Source organism: Callospermophilus lateralis, chromosome 1 (genome assembly GCF_048772815.1).
Source record: "Callospermophilus lateralis isolate mCalLat2 chromosome 1, mCalLat2.hap1, whole genome shotgun sequence".
Taxonomy (NCBI): Eukaryota; Metazoa; Chordata; class Mammalia; order Rodentia; family Sciuridae; genus Callospermophilus; species Callospermophilus lateralis.
The window spans coordinates 203,871,644-203,888,909 of NC_135305.1; the positions used below are offsets into that span (position 1 = coordinate 203,871,644).

Sequence of the window (17,266 nt, forward strand, 5' to 3'; positions counted from 1 at the left end):
ATGTGTTTTTTTCATCAATCCCTGACTGTATTCAGTATTTCCTTCCTCCATGAAGGTAGGCAACAAGCACCAGTGATGTGAACACCGTCTATGACTGGTAGAAATCAAGGTTTTTATATAGCAATTCCAGTTGTCACAGATGCCTCAAAATACCAGTGATGCTAACTAATCTCCATGTCAAAATCAGTTATCAGTCCTGAAGCCGAATACATATATAAGTAAATAATTTGTCTTCTTTATAGTCCTAATTATTTTATTCATTTAAAAACTGTATTCTGAGAAAGCATCCATAGGTTTCCCTGGATTGCCAGATTAGAGGGGGTCATGGCTCCAAAATGTCATGGAGCCTGCTTGTGACTTGCCCCAGCATGGTTTTGAAATTAGTAGTTTGGTATCTCATTTTTGTTAGGGTATACGAAGATCCCTTCTTTCTCTCTGTTCCACAGAACTCTGGATATAAACCACATGGTGAATAGAAGTCTTAAGAAAAATATCCTCACCTTAACAGACCTCAGACTCACCTGGGGAAGCCCTTCAACAAGGCTTATGCTTATGGCAATCTGTGGGTGGTTATTATGAAGTAAAATGGCATATTTGTGAGTTAGGGTTGAAAACAAGCTCACTAGCCCTTTACTTATGGAGCTTCCTGCTGGCTCCTCTGCAGTCTCCACACTTGGTTCAGCTTCAGACTGGAGTGTCCCTGTGGACCATGGGGCCCAGGAGATGATGCCCAGGAGACTCCATGCACTGCCCGCTGGGAAGCACTGGCCACACCTGACTATGTAAATTTAAATAATTAAAATTAAGTACAATTAAAAATTCAGTCTTCGGTCATACTGGCCACATTCCAAGTGCTAGGCTAGTGGCCACCATGTTGGACAATACAGAGGACATTCCATCACTGCCGAAAGTTCTGTTGGTTAGCATCGAGTTAGCCCTCCCCTTTAGGTTGTCCTACCTTGGTGTCTTCCCCTAGTGCTCAGCAGCTGCTTTTCTGAACACATGTGACCCCATGGGTATCTGCCACATCAAAGTGAGGAGGGACTGTGTTAGGTTCTTCCTCATGTAGCGAGGAGCAGTGGGTGGTATGGGAGAGGGGGTTCCATCAGGCAGCCTGTATTGTTGAGTCTCAGCTTGGAGCCTGGACCATTGGGGAAGTGAGAAGTCATCATTGACTGGCTCTTCCCTCATTCCAAAGCTCACAACCTAGGTAGAAAGAGAAATGAGTGAGCTGTTCAGAAAACTAGCAAGAACTTGTGTTTGGGTTCTGCTTGGGAGGAAATGCAAGGCTCCTAGTGGAATAGGAATCATGCCTTTCATAGAGAAGGTGGGTGGGTTGGTGGGGAGAGGGCCTTCCCTTGTGGGAGGCCAGGAGAAGTTAAGGACAGAGGCCTAGAGATGATAGTGCCCACAACCCAGTGGTCTACATAGAGACTCTATCTAGTGCAGAACCAGACTGCTCTATAGAGGTTGGGAGTACCTGCCTAGGAGGCAAAGTTGGAGGGCCTTCATCCATCCTCAGTACCAGAACCCTGGGTGAGCCAAGGGGCTGCAGCAGACCCTGTGGCCTGGGAGGACAATAACTTAGTGTGGCCCATGTGGGCTGTGATGTCATAGCTAACCATTTATAAGCTCAGGAGTATTTTCAAATTCATCTGTCCCCACTGTTCTGAACACACTCCCCCACCCCCCAATTCTCTATTCTTCTTTGTGGCCATAGTAGTAGCTCTGTGGTTTGGCTAAGGGAACATGGGATCTTTCAGACACTCAGCAGCACATTAGACATTAGGGGCCTGATGGTGCAGCCATGTTCAGAACCTGCCTTGGTGATAGCATAGCCAGGGTCTCCAACCATGGAGAATGCTCTTAACCTTATGTTGTGTTTCAGAAAGTCTGTGGGTTTCTGATGCCTCAGTTTACTCTTTTATGGCTCCCCTGGCTACAAGCTTCTTATAGAGACAGACCCTTTGAATTGCTGCTCTCTTTTCATGTGTTTTCTGGCTTTTCTCAGGACTCCTTGGCTGCAGAGATTGAGGGAACCATGCGCAAGGAGTTGCAGTTGGAAGAGCCTGAGTCTCCAGACATCACGTAAGGCTAAACCACTTTTATAATGCTAAACCTCCCAGAGAATGACTTGTGACCCGTGGTGCTCAAAAACTAGCATGTGTGTGGGTCTTAGGTATCAACAGCAATGACTGTGGCCCTTCCCAGGTGATAAGGGGACATAAGACAATGCAGTTAACATCATCCCTCATCTCCTCTTGTGAGGTTGTGAAGATATATTACAAACTTCTAGAAAGTTGGAAAAGAAGAGGTGAAGCATTGAAGTATGATTCTGCTCTTAGAAACAGCAGTTTCTAAAAAAGAGAAATTGGATATTTATCCTCTCATTGTACAAATTTAAGATCAATTTTAAGTCTTGCTTTTTTTTTTATACCTTTATTTTATTTATTTATTTGTATGTGGTGTTGAGGATCAAACCTAGGGCCTGATGCATGCTAGGTGAGCACTCTACCACTGAGCCACAACCCCAGCCCCAAGTCTTGCTTTTTTTATAGGCACGGTCAACAAATATTCCTTCTACAAATATTTATCAAGCCCCACTATGAGCCCCACTTGTGCAGAGGGCTCTTCAGTGGTGTGAGCAAGGCTTCAGTTTCCTTTCTGGATGCATGTAGGGACATCAGCTTCAACATCTGTCTTCCTAACTTGAGATCTGGTGCTTGGCCTGCTCCAAGGTGCTTATTATAAGGAACCTGTAGACCAGGTTTTGTGGTGTTTTCTCTGTATCCAAACTCCTCAGACAGATCTTTAATGGGACCCTGGGTGTGTCAGTGTCCAAAGGACTTCAGTACACATGCAAAGGAAGCCCTCTGTGGCCCCAAAGGAAACGCCATTATGGAACATATCTACCCTTTTCTCCTCAAAAGGGAATGAATTAGCATCAAACTGTGGTTCTTCTCTTAGAAATAGCTGTTTGTGAAAATAGAAAAATCTGATATTTATCATCTCATTCTGGAAATTTAAGACTGATTTGGGGTCTTGCTTTTTTTTTTTAATAGGAATTATCAATAAATATTCCTTTTACAAAGATTTATTGAGCTGCACTGTGATAGCATAGCCAGGATTATGGGTGGCCCATAACCTGGCCTTATTGCTGCCGCAGTGCTCAGCAGTGAACACTGCTCTCCTAGAGCTTTCTTTAGAGTGGATATTATGAAAGAATAGTAGTTGCTAGGAGACATAAGTTTTACTTTTTTTGTTGTTGTTGTAGCCAGACACAATACCTTTGTTTTATTTATTTTTTTTATGTGGTGTTGAGGCTCGAACCCAGGGCCCCGCACGTGCTAGGCAAGTGCTCTACCACTGAGTCACAACATAATCCAACATAAGTTATACTTAAAGTGTTTTTACTTGTAGGTCAAGCTTTCGGGACATGAAAAGCAATGTCACTTTTGCTAGTATCACCTTTAGTATACAACTATGCATTACAGTTTTAGAATCAGTGAGTGTTGAGTCTTCTGGTTTCACTTTGTGAAGGAGGCACCCAACACCCTAAGAAAGATGTTGAAAGCACAGGATATAGTAGACTGCTCAGGGGTTTCTTGAGGGCCAGGTGTCTTTGTGGGCCGTCAGTTGGTCTTTTGTGGGAGATCTAACTCCAATGTCATTTCTGCCTTTGCTTACTCATGGATGTTGTGTGTTCTCTGCAGTCACCAGAAGCGTGTCTTTGAGACTGTGAGAAACATCAACCAGGTTGTCAAACAGAGGTCACTGACCCCTTCTCCCATGAACATCCCTGGCTCCAACCAGTCCTCAGCCATGAACTCCCTCCTGTCCAGCTGTGTCAGCACCCCCCGGTCCAGCTTCTATGGCAGTGATGTTGGCAATGTTGTCCTTGATAACAAGACCAACAGCATTATCTTGGAAACTGAAGCAGCAGATCTGGGGTGAGTGAGCTGGGAGTTTTCTATGTTTGTTTTGGAGAGAAGAGAAGTAGTATGGGTTGAACCACAGGCTCTTCAGTCACCAGAGGGAGCTTGATGAGAATTGCCTGGAAAATTAGACCTGTACTTCTCCGAATACATTCTGCAAACCCACCACGCTCATCCATATCCTTGAGACTGATATTTAACCCAGTTGAAAGAGGTGTAACAAGTTGATGCTTTTCTGTTGAAGAGGAGGATTGATAAATATGATTTTCCATTAATCATCACTGACATTTGTTTTGTGAACCCCTTTGTGGTTGAATGTTGAAAATGCTTACGACTCAGGCTCTCTGTCTTGTTTGTTGTGGAGGTGGGGTGCAGGCATCCCAGGCACCTAGCAAATGTTTGCCATGTTGTGGGTCTGCAGGTTGGGCACTTTGTGCAGTGGTCAGTTCCTCCCTGTCCTGAAGTCCTGCAGATCCTGACCCCAACCCTGCACTGTCCACTTTCTACACCCTTGTCCTCTTATTTATCAAAACTGATTTTTCTGGACCAGCAGATTTAGACAGATGAGAAGCTCCTTGATCAGAGCTGATTTCCTTTAGAGTTGAAAGTTCAGCTCCTTTAATTCAAGAGGAAAGAGAAGCCGCTCTTGAACTAGTGGCTGCCCTTCTGGTAGCCAGGAACTGCAGCCTATGGAAGGTTTCTTCCTGCAGCCTCAGGAGGGAGATGCTACTAGGGGGTGAATTTTACTTAGATTTTCATTCTACTCTAGTGCCATGGCCCTTCTGAAAGAAAAACTAATTCAAACCCACAGAGTGAAGTAGTTCTTGGCGACAGGCATTTGTTTCTCCATTCTTGCCTATATTTCAGCTGCTGGCCTTGGTTTCTTTGGGCCTGCGTGCAGTGCCAAGCTCCCTCCCTGGAGCTGTTCTCCGGGTCTGTCCCACCTCAACAGTCCTGCCTGCTGCCCCGCTGCACCCTCATGGCATTTCTTCTTGCAGGAATGAGGAGCGGAGCAAGAAGCCAGGCACACCAGGCACGCCCGGCTCCCATGACCTGGAGACGGCCCTGCGGCGGCTGTCCCTCCGCCGGGAGAACTACCTGTCGGAGCGGAGGTTCTTCCAGGAGGAGCAGGAGAGGAAGCTGCGGGAGCTGGCGGAGAAGGGCGAGCTGCGCAGCGGCTCCCTCACGCCCACCGAGAGCATCATGTCGCTGGGCACGCACTCGCGCTGTTCCGAGTTCACTGGCTTCTCGGGCATGTCCTTCAGCAGCCGCTCCTACCTGCCCGAGAAGCTGCAGATCGTCAAGCCGCTGGAAGGTGATCGCAAGGGGCCACGGCCCCTCTCTGTCCTCCTGAGCGACTCCCTGTGGTCCCTCATCCACCACAGTAGGCGTGGCCACCGCTGCCACACCTACTCCTTTTTCTTCCGTGACAGCCACCCACGCTGCTGGTTCGAGTTCCTCTGAGGGTGGCCCATAACCTGGCCTTGTTATTGCCACAGTGGGTTTGGCAGTGCATGCCCGGGCCACCGAAGTTACCCCAGGGAGATGCACACAGTAGCCTTCTAATTCTCTTGCTTTTGCCTTAGTGCCTTAGATATGAGACCTTTTGGAGAGGCAGAGGCACTGCCGACAGACCCCGAAAACCATTAGCCATGCCTGAGGAATAGAGGGAGCTCACACTTTCACTTGTTAGACATTTTGCCATCAAGGAGTAGTGCCAAGCAAGTACCATAATTTTTTTTCTTTTTTCTTTTTCAATAACCACGTGAAAATGAACTGTGGGCTCATGTGTTCTGATTTGATCTTCATACAAAGAGTATGGCTTTCTACAGATGCAGTGTTCTGAGCAAGACTCCTAGAGTCTGCAGTTTGGTGACCAGGAAAGGGTAGCTGTGTAGGCCAGTGAGCTTTGTAGCTCTCTAGTTTAAGCCACCCTTTTGCAGGGGCAGTTCACTTTTTAGTGTCAGGGCTTCTTGGTTGATTAGACTAATGGAAAAACTCAACTTTTGTTTTCTTTCTCCTTTTTTCATTTTTTGCTTTGAGTATTATAAAACATTTTCCCTGTGCCAAGAGCCACCATGTTTGTAGTTTTCATTTTTCACTCCTTTAGTGTGGAAACCCACAGAGACTTTGAGAAGGTGTTTTAGAATTCTGCATTACATTTCTGATGCAAAGCCAAAATTTCTGTAAGTCAGTACTTCTCAACATTTATTACCTCTTTAACAGTCATTTTTAGATGCTTTTACCTAATTGCACCCACCATGCAATTTTAATATCACAGAAATATCATTTATGTACTCCATATATAATCTATATGTATATATATGTCATATAAAAAATATATATATTCTGTGCCTAAAAGGAGTATAATTTTTCTCACCTCAAAGACATCTGTTTTTTCCCTGTTGAAAATGCAGGCTGTAAGGTTAGGTTGTGCTTGTTAAAGACTCAAGACATGACAAAATCCTTTATTTTCCAAAGGAGGGAAGAAAATGGGCTAGTTTTTGACTCCATGGTAACTTTTAATTGTATAATTTAGGGCCTTTCTAGATTTCAGAAAAGGGATGGCTCATTCTTTTTTTTAAATTATTTATTCAGTTGTAAGCTTGGCAATTGTTTTCTGATTTTCAATTATGTCTGTTTTCCTTTCAATAAAATCTTCCATTTCTGCAATTTTCCTTTCTGCCTTTCTTTTCTTTTCCTTCCTTTGTCTCTCAAAGATCATTGGATGTTATCATCTCTATCCTCTCCTTTCTTTATTTTACTGTGTTTCATTGGATCATCTAAGAATATGTTTTTTGGATTAATTTCCCAAGTATATTGCAGAATGAGATTTTTAAAAATTTATTTTGACCAATTCATCTTTATTTCTTCTAACCTCTGACTTAGAAATATTTTTGTGATAAGTTAATAGAATAATAGAAAATCCCATTTGATATGCAAGATAAATTTCATTCGTAGTACCCTGTTCCCAAGAAGCTAAATTACTACCATTAAAAAGTCATGTCTTATCACTATACCCTGTAACTCATCCTCATGATAAAGATCCTTTGGGCTCCATTTTGTAGTTCTCTGATTTCTTAGCTGTTTAAAATACAAGCAATATTTTATTACTCCTTCTATAATTGTTGTGTTACTGTGTTTAATTTGATAAGGGGGGATGTGACATAGAAGTCTGCCTGACGCTTAGCTTCTGAACCCTGTAACTATAGTATTTGATAAGATAACCCATCTATTTAGCTGTTTTCCTTATTTGTGAAATAGGCTTATAGTCGTTAAATAGATTGTGGTGAAGAGTTAATGCAGTGTGTTTTGTATTGTGCCTAGCACCCAACAGATACTTATTAAAACTTAGGCACCTCAAATTTACTCTAGTTCCAGCAGCTCAGGTCTCAAGGGCCCAGGTATCAGTGTTGAGACCTGGGCCAGCATTGTGCTGGGATCATGTTCCTACATTATCCTTTTCCATTGACCCAGATGAGATCCTGACAGGATTCCCTTGATCTCCATCCACCAGCCTAGGGGAAGGCATCTAGGCTGAAGCCCTTGGAGAATGCTAGGTGGGATCTTAGCAGACAGACCATTCCTTACCCATTTGATTAATCTTGCCATCTGCTTATTGTGTCAAACAAAATAGCTGAGCTAGATGTTTAAGAATGCTAGCCTAGCACTCTTATGTCTGCATCTTATGAGTTTTAAGCAGGTAAAGAGCAAACAAAATATTCCACCTGGAAAGAGGGATAAATCAGTGTTAAAAAGATGGAGGAAGGTGGTATTTCTTCCCTCTGCTTTGTTCTTCTTTCGGATTCATTATAACTGAGGCAATACTTCCAAAGAAACAACTTACTATGTAATGAGGGAAAGCATACACTTCTAAGCTGTGTGTTATCCTGCAGGTTTTATTCTGACTTTTAAGCCCCAATGCTCCTCTGACATAGTAGATTTGGTTTTCTTCTCTTTAGAGGAAAACTTTTCAGATAAAACAGTGGGGTGTGGAAGAAAGCAGACAGAGGGAAGGGGGCCGTGACCATAATTATGTTTTCCCTGCTCTCCACACCCTTGTTCTGTAGAACTCTTTTGTTTTGGTGCCAACCAGGAACTCAAAGTTTGCCTCTTTCCCCAGCCTGTAATCATGAGGATCTTAGCAGGCAGACCATTCCTTACCCATTTGATTAAGCAGGTCCTAAGTCCTAGGTGATATTAGCTAACAGCACAGTGCTTCTCCTGCTCTGTAAAGGAAGCTAGGCAGGGTAGTGAACTGGAAAAAAAAAAAAAGAAGCCTAGGAAATTGGCAACCTGGGATCAGCTCTGAATATGTGATTCATATTTACTCTTTAATTTTCATGCCTCTTTGTGTTACATGAAGGACTTCAGGCAGCCAGGAGATGGGTAGAATTCCTAGGTGTTGGTTCTGGCTGAGGATGTGGCAGGGCTGGGAGGTAGGAGGTGTTCTGCACAGGTGCTGGGTTCAGCAAACCCCTGCTGGAGCCCGAGAACCAGTAAGAAGTAAAGGGTTCCTGAGCCCCACAGCCTGGCATATCTGAAATTGAACAGTTGGGCTGGAGATGGCTTTCACCAGGAGTCACTTGTGCAGCATATAAAACGCCTGCATGGGGACTGGCGAGCCCATTCAGGGACATTATTTTCTACACCCCTGAGGCTTTACATATATGAGGCTGCCTCATTGCTGAGAGGCCTTCTACATAATTAAGAGAATGGACACGTTCCCTGTCTCAGTTTCAGGCCTGGATGAGCTGATTGCCACCTGTGTGCCTTCTAGAAGTTACTTTTACTTCCCTGTGCTCAGTGTCCTTGTCTGTAAAATAGAGATGACAGGGTTATCGTGAAAATTAAACAAGTTATAGACATAGATCTCTCAGAAGAGTGTTTGACACTTAAGTGGTCAGTAAAGGTCAACTATTCTTATGTGAATAGGGGATGCCCAAGGCGTGGGGTAAAAATTGAAGTATGATACACCATTCAGCATATTTCAGGGGAAATTGTACTGAGTTTCTTAGGCTATGTGGTTTCAGGGAATGAATTAATTCCATGCATTTCTGTAGCCTCCTTAAATCCAAACAAAAGACCCACTGTAGCCTCATTTCTAGAGCCCCATCCATGGGTGGGTGGGTGAGGGGTAACCTGTGAAACAGGTGGAAGATCCAAGCCTAGGGGACTCTTTCTAGGGCTTAGACCTCCAGCTTCCCTGAGTCCTTTCCCAGTGGATTTTAAGCATCCTGAGCCCCTTTTAGGAGGAATGAGGAAAGCTGACACTTCCTTTCCACTGTTCTTCATTTTCCAAGGTCTCTTGGCCTCCCTTCCACAGGTCAAGGAGACATGGACATGTTGTACTGGGAATTTCTTGTCATTGTTTAAGACCCTAGGGTGCAGTCCCAATTTAGACATGACAGTGGCTTGAGTCTTCTCCCTGGTACTGTTTTATTGCTAGGAATGTGCTGGCACAGCCAGTGGGCCCTTGGATAGTATGAATGGGAGTCCCAATAGTAGCAGAGAAGTTCCTGGCCCCCGCAGGAATGTGTCTCCCGGGATGGATTTGGTATAGTCTCAGCCTTCCTTGTTCCCAGTGGTCTGGGACCTAGACACTCACCTGGGAATTTTGCTGTTGACTTTTTATGCAGCTAGGGGCCAGCCACTGCTGCTCACCTTGCCTGGCTTCCTGGCCAGAACACTGATGTCCTGGCTTGTTCTCAGACCTGTACATTAGGGAGGGGGCAGTGTAAGAACCTGGCCTTTGTCACTGAACCCTGGCTCTGCCATAACTCATTGATTTTGAAAAATCATGAAACTTCAGGAATGCTCCATTTTCCACCTGGCAAGTGTGAGTGAGTGATAATTCTTGCTGCCTAGGGTGGTTTTGAGGAGTGAATTAATGGACTTATATGTAAAACCATTTAGTTGATGTGATGCATGTCAAAACACTGAGACAGGCGTGCAGATGTGTCTCGATACAAGGTAGCTTTATAAACAGATGCTGTGGCACTGGGGACTTGGGATCCCTCCAAATCCCTGACCGTATCTGCATAGCGTTGCTGGCACATGAGCTCCCTTTAGGGTCTGCGGCCTCCTTCAGATTCTCAGGAGATCTGAACATTAAGAACCACAGCTCCAGAACAGGGCTTCTCAGTCTCATCACTGGTGACATTTGGGACTGCATCATTCTTTGTGGTAGAACTGTCCTGTGCATTTTAGGATGTTCAGCACCATCTCTGGCCTCTGCCCACAAGGTGTCATAAGCATCCTTCTCTCCCTTCACAGTTGTGACAATCAAAAATGTCTCCAGACTTGGGCAACTATTCCCAGGGGGGCAGGCAGAATTGTCCCCAGTTGAGAACAACTGCTTTAGATGTTCTGACAGGTCTGGGATATAACTTCTTTTGTTATGTTCACCTCTGTGTTATCTTTTTCCTTTTTTGCATGTAGAATATTTTTTTATTTATAATCAGTAGATGCAGGTTAAGTAGGTTGCCTTCCTACCTGTGCACATACCAGGCTGGGGCAGATCTTGAGGTGGGTGTCTAAGAGCACTTTCAATGTCTCTCTAAACATCTCTGTCTTGAGCATTGGGTATTTATTTGTGTGGCTATGTTTGGGTGACTCCTGTCCTTATATAGTAGATCCAGAACTCCCAGTCTCCCAGGCTGTCCCCAGAGTGCTGGTTTCATGTGAGGCATGACTAAGTGTTTCAAGGGGAGAAAAGGCTTGTTCTATCAAATAGACTGGGCAGAGACTCAGGCCACCAGAGCAGGTGGTGAGATGTTCTGAGATGTTCTTCCCCAAACACACTTCTGAACCTAGGTTTCCCAAGCATGCTTGGCCTTGGAACACTTATCTTTGTACCGCACCTGGGACACCTTGAAGTCCTCAAAGACACACTCCGGTGTTATTACAGACCTTCCACAATGTCATCTGAGTCCCAGGGTCTGGTATCACTGAAGAGATTGGCTGCTCGGCTTTAGACCTCTGTGCAGACTTACCGTGTTCTTAAATCACACTCTCTCAACCCAGTTCCCCCTCCCTAACCCTGCAGCCTTTCAAGGTTGCTGGCAGAATGCAGAAAACCCAACCAAGTAAAGGAGGTGACAATCAGACTATCACTTACCTCCATGTGCTTTAATTTCCTTTTGCTTTTCTCTGTGTGTCTCCCGGGATGGATTTGGGATAGTCTCAGCCTTCCTTGTTCCCAGTGGTCTGTATTTGGCACGGAATTGGTATATATACACTCCCAGCCTCATGTTTTTTCCCTCTTGTATTTGTAAAATGATCTGTGTTGATTTGGGGCGTTGGCATTGATTGATTAAAATAAAGAGCGTCACTAAACATCCTTGACATACAGTGTAATATTTTACTTAAAAAATTGTTTGCGCCCAGCATGTGGGCTATAATACCAGCTACTCAGGAGGCTGAATGAGGTTTGCAAGTTTGAGGTCAGCCTGAGCAACTTAGCAAGACCCTGTTTCAAAATAAAAATTAAGAAGCTGGGAGTGTTGCTTTTGTTAGAGCTTTTGTCTGGCATGTGTGAGGCCGTGGGTTCAACCCCTAGTACCCCCCTCCCAAATAAAAGGTTGATTGCTTAAATTGGTGCCCTCTCCAGGTGTGGTGGGGATTAGTGACTATTTCACAGCAGGAAGGGCTAAGGCAGCTATACTGATATGCCTTCTGCAGTCCCAGAGCAGGCTAGGCCCTACCCTGGGTTCACACTAAGCATCATTACTCTTCCTGGATCTCCCAGATCCACATGTTGCAAAGCTCTGTGTGATAAGGGGACAGACCCTGAAAAAGATGAATTGTCCCAGTGCTGTTATCCTTGCCACAGCATCTTAGACTCCATCCTAAATCTCCCCCTTATTCCCTCCTTCTCTCTCTCTCTCTCTCTCTCTCTTTTTTTTTCCTGCAAGGTTCTGCCACCCTTCACCACTGGCAGCAGCTGGCCCAGCCTCACCTTGGGGGCATCCTGGACCCCCGGCCCGGTGTGGTCACCAAGGGCTTCCGGACATTGGATGTTGACCTGGATGAAGTGTACTGCCTTAACGACTTTGAAGAAGATGACACAGGTGACCACATTTCTCTCCCGGGCCTAGCTACCTCCACGCCAGTTCAGCACCCAGAGACCTCAGGTGAGAGGTCCCGAGCACACGTGACTGTCTCAGGCAGCAGAAGTTACCCGAGCCGGCCTCAGGCTTCCCCAGAGGAGATGCAGGAGATGCCAGCAGCCACGGAGGAGGAGGAGGAGGAGGAGGAGGAGGAGGAGGAGGAGGAGGAGGAGGGGTCTGGTGAGGGCACCACAATAAGTCCTGTAAACCTGGCACCTTTACCAGAGGCAGAGTTCTGGGCCATTCTCACTTCTGTTCCGGGCATCATCTGTAGTGGCTCTTTGTCTGTAGCTTCCGCTCGTCTGTGTGGGTGACAATTAAAGCATTCCCATTGTGCCATTCTGTTTTTTTAATACAGAGTCTCATGCCTCCTTTTTGTAACAAATGGGCGTAGACCCTGCCTATCTTGGAGGTGCAGGGATTTTTAAATGGGAGCAGGAGAGGCTGCTAAAAAGAAGTGGGTTATTGGCCTCCCAAGAACATCAGGACCCTTCTTCCTGTTATCAATGTCGCCCCATGTCTGAGAGGCAGATTCTAGAGTGATTTCCCGACTGAACGGGGCTGACCTGGGCAGTGCTAGGGGAATTGTGAGTTCTGGGTCATTCTGAAAGCAAATGACAGAATCTGTTACCTGTGGGTTGCACTGAGATAAAGAGAAGCCCAGAAAACTTTCAGGATTCCAGACAACACTTGATAGACCAGCCTTTTGACTTTAATTACTTCAATGAAGGCATATATGTCACTTTCTTTCTAGCTTACACATGTTCAGAGTGGAATTTTTCAACGTGATTAACCAAATAAACCCTAACAGAATGTCATTAAATTCTTCCAGAGGACTCTAGATGAATCTAGAAAAGACATTGAGCTGATCTTGCCTCCCCACTCCCCTACCCCAGTCTCTGAAGGTGAGACTGAGTTTGTAGAATGACCCACATCTCAGTTGCCCCTAGAATGGGAAGCTTTCTACTCAGGGCCCTGAGAGCATGGGTCTGTGGTCACCATATGCCCCAGATACCTTTACTCTTCCTGGATCTCCCAGATCCACATGCTGCAAAGCTCTGTGTGATAAGGGGACAGACACTGAAAAAGTACTGTCATCCTTGTAACATTTCTGAGTTACCATGTTTGAAGGAAGGACATTCATCTTTGTGATTCACAATTTTCATCTGCAGAGACTCCAACACTCCCCACAAAAACACAAGGCAGGAAGGAACCAAGGTTCTTGGTGGTGTCTCCCATCCCTTGGCTAATTTCTGATAGCTGTTGTCAAGAGACTTGATTTGGGCCTGACTTTTCTTTTTCCTTTGTTGTCAACTTCCAAGGAGTCATAGGTAAAGTTGAGAGTTATTTAGCATTTAGATTTATTTATGGTTTGATTTTTTTTAAAGCAATTAAGTTACCAGATTAAGTTTGTGCAAAAATGAAGATGCTTATCTATGTAGTATCTACACAGTCAACAAAGGGCAACTGGCCGTGTTATCCATCCTACCCCTGTCATAGTGGCCATCTGGCAGGCAGGTGTCCTTGAAGAACAGTGTCTGAGTGACTTGTGCTGAAAGGGTAGACAGTGCCCTCCCCATAGCTTTACAGGTAGAAAGTGAATCCAGGAAGTTCAAGGACCACCACTAGGTGCATCTTCGAGAAGTTGAACAGAAGCTATCATGTTGACAAACAACTTCTCTTGGAGGACCGAGGGGGAGAGGGAACTGGTGATGGGACTAAAGTCCCAACCATAAGCACTGGCTTACGTAAAAAGGAAGGGAGCAGCTCCTGGTTGGAAGGAACCAGGAAACTAGTCATGAGGACTAAAAAGTCACCATAAGCAGTGACCATTCTTCCTAGGCCCTCCTTACTGGAACCTGTAGGAAATCCATCCCAGCAACGTTATTTGAGGTGAGGCATGCACAGTTACAGTCGAAACTATAGGGGGGTCAGGCTCAAGATATGTGAATTCAAAAAGGAATTATCTGGGTTGCTAAAAGTAATTTAGGGATGGTCTCATTGTTTGAATGACCTAGAGTTCTTTTGAGCTTGTTTTCCTGTTAAGATCCATCTCTAAAAGCTCATCAGAGGGGGAAGGATGCACTCTGACTTGGCTCTTTTTTTCTCTGTTGGGAATGATAGAACCATTTTGATGTTTGGAATGTGGAAAGCATTTTACTCTGTACATAAGTCATCCTCGAGGCTCCAGGTGGCTCTCTGTATACAACCAGTGAGTCACAGGCAGACAGATAAGCCTTGGTGGGAAGACTTGGGGCATCTTCTGTCTTGGGATTTGTATCCGTCTGATCTGGTCTTTGCTTTGGTCCATCATCCACACTTAGCCACAGTCCTGGAATCCACCATTCTGTCCAGGAAAATTTTATAGGGGGAAATTTTGAAAACAAATTGATTAACCTTTTTTCTTAACAACTGGTGTGATGGGCAAACTGGGAAGACTTGTATTTTAGGCACTTTTGTCTAGAGCCTGCTGTCCCATGTCAGGGGTGGGGGGAGTTTTGAGCACTGAAAAATTTTTATTAATGTATTTTAATGTGTTATTTGAAGTATCACTTGGTGATTTTTTAAAATCCAGTGTGTTTAAAAGGATCCATGTTATTGTATTGTAAATAATTTAGATGATTAAAATGGATTGTTTTAAACAATATTTAGATTATAGTTTTACTTTATTTCAGTGACATGTTTTTTGTTCTGATTCACATAGGAAATGCACTTGATTAGAAACAGTCCATATCTTGTCCTGACAGTGTTCTGTATTTTAGATTTTTATGTGTAGGGAAGAGCCTCTATGTGGCAGACGATTGAGAGTTAAGTTCACACAGTTAAATCAGTAGTTGGCTGGCCGGATGGACCATTCAGGTGAATTATCTTGGGTGCCTTGATCCTTAAAGGTGGAGAAAGTGTGAGATTAAAGCTATGCCCACAGAAGATGTTGCAGGTCAGTCTGTTCAGCATTTATACACATGGAGCCCATTTTACCTGGGGAAATATCTGGAATCATGCAGACAGTGGCATCTGATCTGGTAGTGAGTGACCCTGCAGTAGAGATATGTCATAACTGGGGCTGAGATCCTGAAGTTGGTATTGGAAGGCGGTCACACTTGGTCAAAACAGGCCTTGAAAATTTCCCTAAGTCTCCAACACCTGGCCACGTGAGGTGAGAGCCAAGAATCAGCTTTCGTCACATCTCTGTTTTATGCATAGGTCTAAATTCCATTCAGGAGCAGTTACAGAGTATGGGGAAAGGGAACGGAATAGGTCCTGGTGGAAAGGAGCCAGACAGAAAGTTCTGGCAGCCATGTGTTCCTATAGCTTTATCCCAGGGCAGGGACCAGTTGCAGTACACCTTCATCAGCTTGTATCCTGTCTTGCTTTCAGTCTTACTCATGTCCACAGACGTGGGTCCAGATGAGCTCGTGAAGGAAAGGTGGCCCAGGGACCCAGCAGAACCAGACAGAAAAGGCTGGTACACTGGTTGACAGGCCTTCAGATGTCTTTGGTGTAGGGAAGTTCCTTCCCAGTGTCTTGTGGGAGGAAGCGCTTTTTGATCCAGCCTGGCTCTACTGCAGTCTACCCACACCCATCCACATCAGGACCTGCGAAGGAAGCCCCTGTGCTCTTGCATCAGCATGTTTGTGAAGCCAGAGCGGAGCAAGCCAACTGCAGCCTGGAAGTCGAATAATGAACAATGAGAGAATTGAAAATCAACAGCATAGAGTCAGCCCTGCTTAGAACTTCCAGAGCAGAGCGCGCTTGCTGAAAGCAGTTTCTTTATGGTGCCCTTACCTGGGAGAACCACAGGAGGTCCCTCCAGAGTCCAGAGGCTCCCACATGGGTGCTGACTGGTGGGCATCTGCACTTGACTCTTCTTACATGGAGGGGCCTTTGTGGAAGCACTCGCCTGTCAGGGTTCAGTGTGAGGGAGGAGTGCCCTCTTGGACTGGCTTTGAAGACGCTAGCAGGAAAGGTCTCCAGACAGCTCAGCCAGGCGAGCTCCCCTGCTTATTGGTGTCAGCCACAGAAAGAAGGACAAAAAGACAGAGGGCGTGCAGGTCAGCTTGTTGAGATCCAAAGGATCCATGGAGGTTTTTGTACTTGCCCTTTTAACATTTTAACAGCATTCTAAAAAAAATCTCTTCTCTAGATGATACCCCAGGGGCACTTCAGAGATTTTCTGGCCCTCTGCACAATGCTGTGAAATTGTTCACCTCTTAAATCACATACTTTTTAGATGAAAGACAGTAGATAGCTTGGTGTAGTAAGATGACTAGACTTTTAATGTTGCAGGAACCAAGAATAAGTTGTACAGAAACTGGAAAAAGATTCTGTGCTGATGAGGTTTAAAATCTCCATGTGCCTAACCAGCAGGGGCCCTGGAGTTTCCTCTGAGTTATAGGACCAGATCAGGGCTGTGTCCAAGAAATGTTTGAGAAGCAGAGAAGAGTTACCTGGCCCATGTGAGGCCTGGAACAGGCCTTTAAACTAAAAATACTTTTAAAAGTATCATTATATAGCCATATAGTACTTTTTTAGTTTAAAGTGACTTTTTATCTTATTTTTTTTTTTAAAAAAGTGATGAGCCACTTTATCTGAACCCACTCTTCATAATATCCCCCACTCCAAGGGAAATGCAGTTGAAACCACATTGATCACTCTTACCATATCGGTATTAATGATGGATTGTTGGGCACATGAGAGTTTATGGAAGTTTTTGTGTATGAATTCATCATGGAACTTTTTTACCCCCAGAAAAATTCATAGGCAGAGTTATATAATGAAGTGACAGGAAAATCTTTAAAACATTTTTCTGTGCCCTGGTATTTTAGTCTTTTAGGCAGAAATTCTAAGGCATTGCTTTGCCTTTTTTGTCAGGGGGTGGGGGAGAGGTTAATGGAAAGGGAGCTATTTCTCCTGTAGCTGACAGGCAGGGAGATATCCTTCTTCTCCCCTCCTCTTCCCCCTAAGCAAAATTCAAAGTCATTACAAGCCAAGCATTTTAAAAAGATGTACTGATATTCTTAGGGCTTAGTTCAAGCCATGCCTTTACGTTGGGTTGACAGTGACTTTTACTGACAGTAGCTTTGTTTTTGCTTGGATAGAAAAGCCTGGCCCCTGGGTGCCACCCCTGATGTGGCAGCTACTGGAATAACCGGTGCAGGGAGGAGCGTATACGTATGTTGGTTATGAATTTATAGAAATTGCAAAGACCCGAGTCCTGAC

General features: G+C 44.8%; 1 protein-coding gene across 8 annotated transcripts in view; it reads left to right on the plus strand.

Moving 5' to 3' along the window:
- Trak1 (trafficking kinesin protein 1) overlaps positions 1–17,266 on the plus strand; it is a 114,771-nt gene that overhangs the window by 87,951 nt on the left and 9,554 nt on the right. For 7 of the 8 annotated variants that reach the window (XM_076844036.2, XM_076844050.2, XM_076844021.2 and 4 more), the window contains exons 11-14: positions 2,012–2,088; positions 3,714–3,950; positions 4,934–5,250; positions 11,852–12,070. In XM_076844036.2, the coding sequence (XP_076700151.2) occupies positions 2,012–2,088; positions 3,714–3,950; positions 4,934–5,250; positions 11,852–12,070 (850 nt within the window). The remainder of the gene's footprint in view (positions 1–2,011; positions 2,089–3,713; positions 3,951–4,933; positions 5,251–11,851; positions 12,071–17,266) is intronic. The other variant, XM_076844029.2, reaches the window with a different exon arrangement.